Source organism: Peromyscus leucopus, chromosome 1 (assembly GCF_004664715.2).
Source record: "Peromyscus leucopus breed LL Stock chromosome 1, UCI_PerLeu_2.1, whole genome shotgun sequence".
In the NCBI taxonomy this organism is placed as follows: Eukaryota; Metazoa; Chordata; class Mammalia; order Rodentia; family Cricetidae; genus Peromyscus; species Peromyscus leucopus.
In genome coordinates, this window is record NC_051063.1 from 164,617,313 (window position 1) to 164,629,158 (window position 11,846).

The 11,846-nt window shown below is 53.8% G+C and overlaps 1 protein-coding gene across 1 annotated transcript; it reads left to right on the top strand.

Annotated features, from left to right (window-relative positions):
• The first annotated feature begins 152 nt into the window (after positions 1-152).
• Rasip1 (Ras interacting protein 1) lies at positions 153-11,845 on the top strand. Its single transcript, XM_028859235.2, is given in 14 exon segments — positions 153-316; positions 319-376; positions 942-1,123; positions 1,126-1,482; positions 1,485-1,601; positions 2,498-2,853; positions 4,822-5,475; positions 7,197-7,234; positions 7,416-7,567; positions 7,665-7,780; positions 8,839-9,082; positions 9,239-9,411; positions 10,785-10,932; positions 11,444-11,845. Coding segments are annotated over 14 exon segments (2,871 nt in total). The 5' UTR covers positions 153-240; the 3' UTR covers positions 11,644-11,845.
• The last annotated feature ends 1 nt before the right edge of the window (position 11,846 follows it).

The window sequence follows — 11,846 nt, forward strand, 5'->3', positions numbered from 1 at the left end:
AAAACACTTTTCAGAGGGATTGGGACTTAACGGAGGCCAACGGCACCGGGGCCTCCGGGTGCTACAGGACCCGAAGCAGGGTAAGAGCCACAGCAATGACCTGTCCAGGGACCTAGGAGTTCACTGTTCGGGTCCCCTCTACCTCCCTGGGATCCAGGAGCTAGAATTCATCCTCTCATCCGTCCCCACCCCCCTCCCGGGGCCTTGGGACTTGGGGCCTTACCCTCTTCCCTTAGGGCCATGCTATCTGGTGAACGCAAGGAGGGCGGAAGCCCCCGCTTTGGGAAGCTCCATCTCCCAGTGGGCCTGTGGATCAACTCCCCAGAAAGCAGCTGGCCAAACTGGGGCGGCGCTGGCCCAGCGCTGCCTCTGTCAAGTAAGTGATCAACCTCTGTGGCATGCCTGCCATCTGTCCCTGCTTATCACTGAGTCATGCCAGGGACCCTAAAAGGTGGGCAGTGGTTCCTGTCCTAAACAGACGATTGAGCTGGAGGGGGCTGGGGGTGGGAGTGGAGGACAGTGACATCTAGACGCCGGGAGGGGAGAGCTGGGCCAAGACATGGGGTCAGGCCGGATGGGCACCGGGACGAAACACACTAGGCAGGCCCAGGGACTGGATTCACTTTCCTCCCCTCTCTGTTCACCTTGGGGTTTCCTACCAAAGGTCATATCTTTATTAATCCTATTACGTATCTCTTTTACCTCCATTCTTCCCACCCCACCATCTTGGTTTTCCGCCCCCACCCACTACTCCCGTCTGTGTCCCTCTCTCTCTGGGTCTTTGTCTCTGAGTTTCTGTCCCTCCCTCTCTCTTGGTTCCTCTGTGTCTTCCGCCCCTCTCTCGGGGTCACTTGCTCCGGGTTTGTCCCCGCGCCTGTCTGTCTGTCCGTCCTCTCTCGTTCTTTTGTCTGTGTCCCCTCCGCCCACTTGTGCCCCCTCAGGTCGTCGTCCTCCGACACGGGGAGCCGCAGCAGCGAGCCGCTGCCGCCGCCGCCGCCGCACGTGGAGCTGCGGCGCGTGGGCGCGGTGAAGGCGGCGGGGGGCGCGTCGGGCAGCCGCGCCAAGCGCATCTCGCAGCTGTTTCGGGGCTCGGGGGCCGGCGGTGCCGGGGGCCCTGGCACGCCCGGGGTGCGCAGCGCTGGGCCAGCGAGAAGAAGCTGCCTGAACTGGCGGCGGGGGTAGCCCCGGAGCCCCCGCTGCCCACGCGCGCCGCCGTGCCCCCGGGCGTGCTCAAGATCTTCGCCGCGGGGCTGGCGTCGGGCGCCAACTACAAGAGCGTGCTGGCCACGGAGCGCTCCACCGCGCGCGAGCTGGTGGCCGAGGCGCTGGAGCGCTACGGGCTGGCGGGCGGCCGCGGGGCGGGCGACGGCGGCTGCGTGGACGCCTACGCGCTGTGCGACGCGCTGGGCCGGCCCGCGGCGGGCGTGGGCGGCGGCGAGTGGCGCGCCGAGCACCTGCGCGTGCTGGCCGACGCCGAGCGCCCCTGCTGGTGCAGGACCTGTGGCGCGCGCGGCCGGGCTGGGCGCGGCGCTTCGAGTTGCGCGGCCGCGAGGAGGCACGCCGGCTGGAGCAAGAGGCCTTCGGGGCTGCGGACCCGGACGGTAAGCGGGGGGAGGCACAGAGGTGGGGCGGGGCCTATACGGGAGGAGGCGTGGCCCTGGAGATGTTGGGGCGGGGCAGTCAAGAGGGGCGGGGCACGAGCTAGAGGCGGGGCTAGTAGAAGGACGGGCTTGACCCTGGGCAGGGGCTGCGGGGGCGTGGCTTACAGGGAAAGGAGGCGGGGCCTGTGGGATAAAAGAGTGCTGGGGGGCGCCCGGCTTGAGGCGGGGCCTAAAGAGAGACAAACTCTGGACTAGAAGTGCTGGATGGAATGGGGTGTACAGGGAGGGAGGCAGGGCCCGTTGACAACTCCTGGTGCTACTCTGGGGCGGGACTTAGAGTCAGGGTCTGTAAGGGCAGTAATGTGGTCAAGGGGCGTTCCCTATATAAGATATCTTTTCTCCTTCTCCCTTTGGGAAATACAGAGGTATAGCTTATTTTATTTTAACCAAACTAGGATTCTGCCATGGAGCCAGGATGTCCTTGAACGCTTGCTTCCCCAGCCCCAAGTGCTGTAATTACAGTACACCACCACGCCTAGCCCGGCCATTCTTACAGAGTGAGCCACACATGTTTTTGGTCTCTGGTGTCCAGGGACAAGCAAAGTTTCCAGTTTCTCAGATCTTACAAGCTTAGTGGAAAATGTTTATTCATTCAGCCCCTTCCATGGGAACCTACAGTGTGCTGGGGCCTAAGAACTGTTAGGATGGTGGGTGTTTCCAGCTTCCCGAGGACAGTTCTCATTGTTGATGCCTAGACCGGTCCCCGACACACAGGAGCTGCTCCCTGAATGCTTGTTAAAAGAATGAATTTCTAAGCTGACAACTCCAAGTTGGAGTCAGGCGAAACTGAGTTCCAGAGCCAGGGAATAGCCTCTGTGTTTTTCAATTTCCCATAGGCGCTAACGCCCCATCTTGGCGGACACAGAAGAATCGGTCTCGGGCAGCATCTGGTGGGGCGGCTCTGGCCAGTCCAGGTCCAGCGTCAGGATCGGGGACCCCCACTGGGTCTGGGGGCAAGGAGCGGTCTGAAAATCTGTCCCTGCGTCGCAGTGTGTCTGAGCTGAGTCTGCAGGGGCGGAGGCGTCGTCAGCAGGAACGTAGACAGCAGGCACTTAGCATGGCCCCAGGGGCAGCTGACACCCAGATGGTACCGACAGACCCTGGAGACTTCGATCAGTTGACTCAGTGCCTCATTCAGGCACCCAGCAACCGTCCCTACTTCCTTCTGCTCCAGGGCTACCAGGATGCTCAGGTTAGCACCATCTCCCTGCTCACAGAGCCACACCAGACATAGTGGCCGACAAAACCACACACCAAGAATGCCCTGGGTTGAATCCTCTCCAGAATAATGACAGTTCCCACAAGGTTCCCAAATAGGAAAAACATGGTAGGAGCTGAAGTGTAGGTCAGATACAAAGACCCCATTTGAGAGGTATAGTGAATGTTTCCTTTCATTCAGAGGTGAAAGAAAATACAGTCTTGGTCAGAGGCCAGTCTGCTGTCAGAAAGAAACCTCTCACAAACATCCGTTCCTTGAAGGAAAATCTGTGTCCCAGGTCAGGGACATCTTTGGTATCTAGACCCTTGTTCTGGAAAAGGCAGCTTTCTTAATAGGAGAAATAGACTATACATTTATACATGGGAACCATCTGACCCCTTGTTGATGGAGGCAGGAGGCACTGAAACCTGTTTGCATTTTTATTTTTGCAGTATTGAGGGTTGAAGCCACGCCCTGCACCTGCTAGCAAGGTGCTCTATCCCTGAGCAAGGCCCCCAAGCCTTCCCTGGTGGGTTCCAGGCAGCCGGTGTACTGCTGGACTATTCTTACAGCCTTTTAACTTAAGAGATAGGAGCTCCATCGGTTGCCCAGGCTGGTCTTGAATTTATGATCCTCCTGCTTCAGCCTCCTGAGTAGTTGGCATGACATACTGCGCCATCCAGGCCATGTTTCTATGTATTACATATTTGAGGCCATAGATCATGAGCAGTAGGTTTGTTTTCGGAAGGGGGTCAACTGGTGCATCCAGTTTTAAAGATGGAGGTGAGAGTCCACTTTTAAACCAGGGTCTTATGCAGTTTATCTCTCGGTTCAGTGGATGAAATAGGGCATGCTGTAAGAAGGGGACTCTTTGAAGCATCTATAAGCATTTCTAAAAAGGGCCACTGTCTCTGTGGAGGTCTTTGGAGATGCCTACTTTGGGAGGGGAATATCAAGAGCTTCCATTAACGGACAGGGAGAATCTTTGAACTCCAACCTGAGAAAGGAGTCATGGATGAGTCCATTGTAGACATATGTTTCCTTGGAGGTGAGTCCCATCACTGGATGGAAATAAACGAAAGCCCGTTGTAGAGAGGGGTCTTTTTGAAAGTGTGCCTTCATTGGATGGAGGTAATGGAATCCTCTTTTTTGATTCATGGGATGTTTCTATGAAGACATCCATTGCTTGCCCAGGACGATTTTGATAGAAACTGTTATCAGAAAGGAAAATACACTGAAGAATTGGCAAGTAGGGCTATGGATGGGAGTTGCCAAGTTCCTTGGAAAGGTCTCTCAGGATGGCTATGAAAGCCCTGTCCGTGGGGGCCGTATGGCACGCAGGTACTGTAAGAGTACGGCACAGTTCGTTCAGGAGAGTTGAGAAGACAATTTATTGGAGACCGATCTGTTTGGAAACCTCTTCCAGCCAGTAGAGTTATTGCATTTGGTGTGAGGGTGTCAGATCCCCTGGAACTGGGATTATAGACAGTTGTGAGCTGCCATGTGGGTGCTGGGAGTTGAACCTGGGTCCTCTGGAAGAGCAGTTAGTGCTCTTAATGGCTGAGCCACTTCTTCAGCCCGTGAGGGTCATTTTTAAAGGGTAGAGCCAGAGCTAGAGATAGCTCTTCCGGTAAAAGCACCCACTCCCGTGACCAAAGATCCGAGTTACATCTCCGGAACCACACAGTGAAGGGAGAACACCGATTCTCAAGTTATCTTTGACCGCTACAGGAACACTGTGGCGCTGCCGCCCACCCCAACTTTTTTTTCCCAAAAAAGGATGAAACCACAAAATGTCTTGGAAGAGGTTATTCATGGGCGAGGATGCTCAGAAGAGCCCTTTGAGAACCCAGGAAACCTCCCTTGCGGTTTCATCACTTAGAGGCGGTGTGGTGGAGTGAGTCTAGTGTGGGTAAGGATGCTGTTTGGACATACCCATCGCCTCCTTCTGCTTTCCTCTAGGACTTCGTGGTGTATGTGATGACCCGAGAGCAGCACGTGTTCGGCCGAGGCGGGCCCTCATCGTCCCGCGGCGGGTCCCCAGCCCCATATGTGGACACCTTCCTCAACGCTCCAGACATCCTGCCGCGACACTGCACGGTGCGTGCCGGCCCCGAACCCCCGGCCATGGTGCGCCCATCCCGGGGCGCCCCGGTGACGCACAATGGTTGTCTTCTGCTACGGGAGGCGGAGCTGCACCCCGGAGACCTGCTGGGCCTGGGAGAGCATTTCCTGTTTATGTACAAGGACCCCCGCGCCGGGGGCTCTGGGCTCGCTCGGCCACCTTGGCTGCCCGCGCGCCCCGGGGCCGCGCCACCCGGCCCGGGCTGGGCCTTTTCCTGTCGCCTGTGTGGCCGTGGCCTGCAGGAACGCGGAGAGGCGCTGGCCGCCTACCTGGATGGCCGCGAGCCGGTGCTGCGGTTCAGACCACGGGAGGAAGAGGCGCTGCTGGGCGAGATCGTGCGCTCTGCAGCCTCAGGCGCAGGGGACCTGCCCCCGCTCGGGCCTGCCACGCTGCTGGCGCTGTGTGTGCAGCATTCGGCGAGGGAGCTGGAGCTGGGCCATCTGCCGCGCCTGCTGGGCCGCCTGGCCCGGCTCATTAAAGAGGCCGTTTGGGTGAGCGGCCCCCTGTCCCACAAGTCTTTCCGTTACCCCGACGCTTTCCCATCAACAGCCACCCACCTGCTCCACAGGTCATTTCTGCCATATTCCTGCTTCGCCCCATAAGTTTTTCATACTTCTCTCTCCTACTTCAACCAGCTAGCTCTCCGTTCAAGCCTTGAGCAAGTAAAGCTACTTTTTCCATGATGCTTTGAGATGGGCCGAGCTAAGGGCACTCATAGGGTACTGGATTCATCCACTGTGCTTCAAGAACTACCTACCTTTGGTTTCAGAGTTGTTTAGTAGTACTGGGTTAGATCCCTGATCCTATAGCCTGCCAGGCGGGTGCTGTATGGCTGGGACATCTGCCCAGTCCCTCAGATGGATTCTGGGCAGGTGCTAGTGTTAGCCTCTTCCTCAACCCCTCACTGAGGGATTCTAGACAGGACTGCACTCTGGGCCACACCCCAGCCCTCCTTTTAGTTTTTTTGTTTTGTTTTTTTTGTTTTTGGTTTTTCGAGACAGGGTTTCTCTGTGTAGATTTGCGCCTTTCCTGGAACTCGCTTTGGAGACCAGGCTGGCCTCGAACTCACAGAGATCCACCTGCCTCTGCCTCCCGAGTGCTGGGATCAAAGGCGTGCCCCACCACCACCCGGTCTCCTTTTAGTTTTTATTTTGAGAAAAGGTTTCACTAAGTTGCCCAGGTGACGAACTTAAGATCATTTTGGGTCAGTCTCCCCTTTGGAGCTGTGGAATCATGGAGAAAAGCATTCTGGGATGTGGGGGAGGTGCCATTGGATGAGAAGCATGGGAACTGCATGGGTCAGCCCTTTGGGCCTGGAACTTAGTAACAGCAACAACAAACTAGGAAGATCCATCGGTGGGACCAACACTGTAGAAGTAACAGGAAGGAATAATCCAGAATGAGGGTCTAGAGGGGTCAGAGATTTTCTTGGGGGTAAGAAGAAACTCCACGGGAAGGGAGGGAAATGAGGTAAACAGGTGACTTGTGACCCTAGAGTTAGAATGGGGGAACCATGCCCGGTGACACAGACCTGCCATTCCATCTACAAAAGAGTCTGAGGCAGGAGGATTGCATGTTCAAGGCCTGCCTGAGTTACAGAGAGAGTTTAAGACCAGTGCCTGGGCAACAGTGAGACAGTATCTCGAAATAAAAAGCTAAAAGGCCTGAAGCTGGATGTGGTGGCATACCCTTGTAATTCCAGCGCTTGGGGGAGGCAAAGGCAGGAGGATTGCACTGTTGGGGGTCAGTCAGTGCTACACACAGAGACCCTGTCTTAAAAAAAAAAAAGGTGTGTATGTCTGTGACACTGGGAAGATGGCTCAGTGGATCAAGTGCTTGCCTCCTAAGCCTGAGGTCCAGAGTTCAGATCCCCAGAACCCATGTAAAAGCTGGGCAGACATGGTGGCCACCTGTAATCCCACAACCAGAAGGCAGAGACAGCATTCCCTGGACAAGATGGCTAGCTAGACTAGCTGGAATTAGCAGGTTCCAGATTCAGGGAGAGCCCCTGCCTCAGCGCAGTGGAGAGTGAGAAAGGAAGACGCCCAACATAACCTCAGGCCTCTCCACATACATGTGCACCCACACATATGAAAACACTGAAATAGCTATGGAGCACACAAGGAAGGTGCTTTTAGGCAAACCAAGTTACAGAGTCCTGATCCCCCCAATCCAGCCTCCTTACATTGATTCTTATCTTACTATTCTACAGGAAAAAATTAAAGAAATTGGAGACCGCCAGCCAGAGAAGTAAGAGAAAGCTGGGGCGCCCAGGTCTGGAGGCTCACGGGGTTGGGACTAGGGCTCGGCGCTCCATGGTGCCTTAGTGCAAGTTCTGTGGCATCAGCGAGTGGGGGAACTCAGGCCTTGGAGTTTGGTCTTTATATTAGGAATTGAGCAAAAGTCATAGGGATCCCTCCTCTTTCCTCAGCCACCCAGAGGGAGTGCCTGAGGTGCCTCTGACTCCCGAGGCTGTGTCTGTGGAGCTGCGACCCCTCATACTGTGGATGGCCAACACCACAGAGCTGCTGAGCTTCGTTCAGGAGAAAGTTCTAGAGATGGAGAAAGAGGCTGACCAGGAGGGTGAGCTCAAGCCCAGGACCGCTTTGCCTTCCCGTCAGACCCTGACCCTGGACACCCAGGCTCTAGCAGCCAGCCTCTGTCCCCCTCTCACCCCCAGGCCTGTCCTCAGACGCACAGCTCTGCAATGACTTGGAATTGTGTGATGAGGCCTTGGCCCTCCTGGATGAGGTCATCATGTGTACTTTCCAGCAGTCTGTCTACTACCTCACCAAGGTGGGCCTTGCTCCCGCTTCCCTTTCGAAACACTCTCACTTTCTCTGTAACGGACATTGTGTTGCTCTGATATCACTTCCTTCGGGACCCAAGAGTTCTCTGTCCTTGGAGTCACTTCCCGACTCTCCCTAGTTCTTTGCTCTTGTCACGCTACTTCCTGTGGCTGACGTCACTTCCTTTTTTGGTTCATTTCCTGCCTCTGCTCTCCTCAAGTCTTGTCCAGGTGAGTAGTTCATTTCCTCTATCAGTCACTATTTTTTTCAAGCTTACACTCTTGAAGTTTACTGTTAAGTTGTGTATTTATATGTATTTGCTGATATCCCTTCCTGCATCTCTGGCTTCATTCCCTTTTCTGAGCCTAGGGTTTTGGTTTTGTTTTTTTCACTGAAGGATTATGGTGGGGCTTGATTTCCCCTCTACCACCTTTGACCTTAATATTGCTGATTGGACTAAGCAGGGCTTTCGGCTGTGGTATGCCTGATTCCCTATCTGTAAAATAAGAGGGAATCTCCCAAAATACGCGCTCTGTAGCCTCCTGGAGTGGCCTTGATGGCGAAGCCCTTACCTCGGAGGCTGTACTTCCTGTATATTTTTGGCAAGTACACTCCTATGTCTCCTTTGTCACTGACCTCATTTCCTGTGCTTGGTGTGATCACACTTTCCATTGGCTGGCTGCCACCCAGCTCCTACTTCGGGACTCTCCATTCTCTTAATCTCTTTTGGAAATTCTGGAATTTCTTTGATTAAAGAAGGCACTTTTTTGTCCAGTGTCCTGTCCTGCCTGAACTGTCTTCTCTGTGAGAACTACAAACCCCATAAATGCATGAGAGATGCTCTTAAAATATCTAAGCTACTTCCTGAAAACATTTCTCAGCACAAGTTGTTCCAGGAGACCTTCTACCTGCTAGAAACCCATCTACAAAGTAGGGATTTGATCATGGAGCCCCATGGGAATGGTGAAGGGAGAATGGACTACAACTCCCAGAAGCCCTTTATTGAATTCCCCATTGTCTTCATTGGCTGTCACCCTGAAGTTTTTTGCCTCTGTGTCTCCCCAGACTCTTTATTCAACACTTCCAGCTCTCCTGGACAGTAACCCTTTCACCGCTGGGGCAGAGCTGCCAGGGCCTGGCGCAGAGCTGGAGGCCATGCCGCCTGGACTCAGGCCTACACTGGGTGTGTTCCAGGCAGCTCTAGAACTGACCAGCCAGTGTGAGCTGCACCCCGACCTCGTGTCCCAGACTTTTGGCTACTTGTTCTTCTTCTCCAATGCATCCCTTCTCAACTCACTGATGGAACGAGGTGAGGGTTGGGCTGGGAGCAGCCAGGAACCACCCAGGCCCAATCCAGGCCAACATTGGATAGCTTTGGGTAGCTTCAGCTTTGGGCAGCTTGGTTTCCAGTCGGACTTTGTCTGCGAAGTAGGTCCATTCATTGCTCTCATTCCTTCCTACACAGGTCAAGGCCGACCTTTCTATCAATGGTCTCGAGCTGTCCAGATTAGAACCAACTTGGATCTCGTTTTGGACTGGCTGCAGGGGGCGGGGCTGGGTGACATTGCCACCGAATTCTTCCGGAAACTCTCCATTGCTGTGAACCTGCTGTGTGTGCCCCGCACCTCCCTGCTCAAGGTGACTCCCGATGGCTCTGCCTAACTAACCTTCGATTCTTCCGCCCAGCTCAGTCATCCTCTGTATTCAGCCTCCTGGGACCCCAAGTCATCTCTAACCCTAGATTAGATGTCGTGATGGACCACTGGCAGCTACAGAAGTCAGTATCAGAATGACTGAACAGAAATGTCTGAATGCTGGTGGGACTTGCTAGAAATAGTTCCCCATGTCCTGTCTTAGACATGCTGAGCCAAAATCTGGTTTGAGTCTGAGGAAAGTGATGGTTATGCATTGCATATGAGCTGCATGCTAGGAACTGTGGTTAACAGTGCCAACAGACATCCCATTCAAAGTAAGAATATCGACTGGCAGTCTTTCAGAGAAAACTGAACCAGGTAGATCACACAAGCTTAGGTTTTGTTTTTAAGATCTTATTTTTTTTTCAAAGATTTATTTACTATGTATACAGTGTTCTGCCTGCACACCTGAAAAGGGTGTCTCATTACAGATGGTTGTGAGCCACCATGTGGTTGCTGGGAATTGAACTCAGGACCTTTGGAAGAACAGCCAGTGCTGTTAACCTCTGAGCCATCGCTCCAGCCCCTAAGATCTTATTATGTAGCTCTGGTTGGCCTGGAATTCACTCTGTAGACCAGGTTGGCCTTGAGCTCACAGAGATCCACCTGCCTCTGCCTCTCCAGTGCTGGGATTAAAGGCGTTCATTACAACACTGGACCTTCACTTTTTTTTTTTTTTTAAAGATTTATCTTTATTTGTATGAGTGTTTGCCTACATGGATATATGTGCCCGTGTTCATGAATGCCAGAAGAGGGAGACAGATCCACTGGAACTGGAGTTACAGACCATGTGCGTGCTGGGCACTGAACCTGGGTCCTCTGTGGGAGCAGCAAGTGTTCTTCACTGCGGAGCCTTCATTCCAGCCCCTTAATTTCACTTATTTATGTCTTACTACAGTACTGGGGACTGAACCCAGGGCCTTGCACATGCTGGGCAGATGCTCCACCACTGACCTACGTCTCCAGGCCTCTTTTTACTTTTTAAATTAGAGATAGAGTTTCACTCACTGTGTTGCCCAAACTGGCCTTGGACTTTGAGTCTTCTTGCCTCAGGCTCCTAAGAAGCTGGGATATCGCTGGGCAGTGGTGGCGCACGCCTTTAATCCCAGCACTCAGGATGCAGAGCAGGCGGATCTCTGTGAGTTTGAGGCCAGCCTGGTCTACAGAGCCAGACCCAGGACAGGCTCCAAAGCAACAGAGAAACCGTGTCTCTAAAAACAAAACAAAACAAAAAAAGAAGAAGAAGAAGCTGGGATGTCAGGCCTTCTGTACCGGGCCCAGCTGTGACCATAGACTTCTAACTTGGTCTTCCCCCAGGCTTCATGGAGCAGCCTACGGACTGACTACCCCACCCTGACTCCTGCTCAGCTCCACCACCTCCTCAGCCACTACCAGCTGGGTCCTGGCCGTGGACCACCTCCATCCTGGGACCCACCACCTGCAGAAAGAGATGCTGTGGACACAGGTATGCAAAAATAGGCTAACAAGCACTGAGGTGTCTTCTTTCCATGTCCTCAGCTTCTTTCTTACCAAGGATTCTGGATGAGAATCTGGGACCATTCTTTTCCCAGAACTTAAAACTGCTGGATCCAGATGCAGCAAGACTTAAAGACTACGGGCTGAGATTGTAACACAGTAGTAGGGCTTAACTTACTCTGGAATCCCTTCCCAGTACGCTAAGAAGAGTTCACGTATTCAATTATTTTTTACTTAGACTTAAGCTCCTAGCCTCTTCCCTCCACAGACCTAACCCTAACCCTCCAAGATTTCCCGGCCCATCCTCAAGGTTCCAGGGACCCAACTACATAGCTTTAGTAATGGTCCTTTTTTCCCTAGTCTTAACTACAACTCGCATCATGCTTTGGGACCCAGAGAATCACATTGGATGCTGGGATTTGCAGTTTTTTCTTCCTTCAGGCACTAGGCCACCTCATACCCACGCTGAGTCTCTAATTCGGTCTTCCTCACCCTCACAGGAGATATCTTTGAAAGTTTTTCCTCGCACCCTCCTCTCATCCTGCCCCTGGGCAGCTCGCGCCTGCGCCTCACTGGCCTGGTGACAGATGACGCATTGCACCGAGAACTACGCAGGCTCCGTCGCCTCCTTTGGGATCTTGAGCAGCAGGAGCTGCCAGCCAATCACCGCCACGGACCCCCGGTGGCTGCGACGCCTTGAAAAACCAATGACAAAAGAACGCGCGAAGCTTGAAATTGCATCTGTTCTTATGCGAGCCCGCCCGGGCGCAGAGCATTCTGGGAGTTGTAGTTTTCCCGCGTAGACCGCTGGGAGGTTGAGTTGTCTGGTAGACGATGGGACTGTGGGAAGATGGGCTTGGGGTGTGAATGCCAAGAAGTAATAAAAGTATCTGTGGTGTTGAC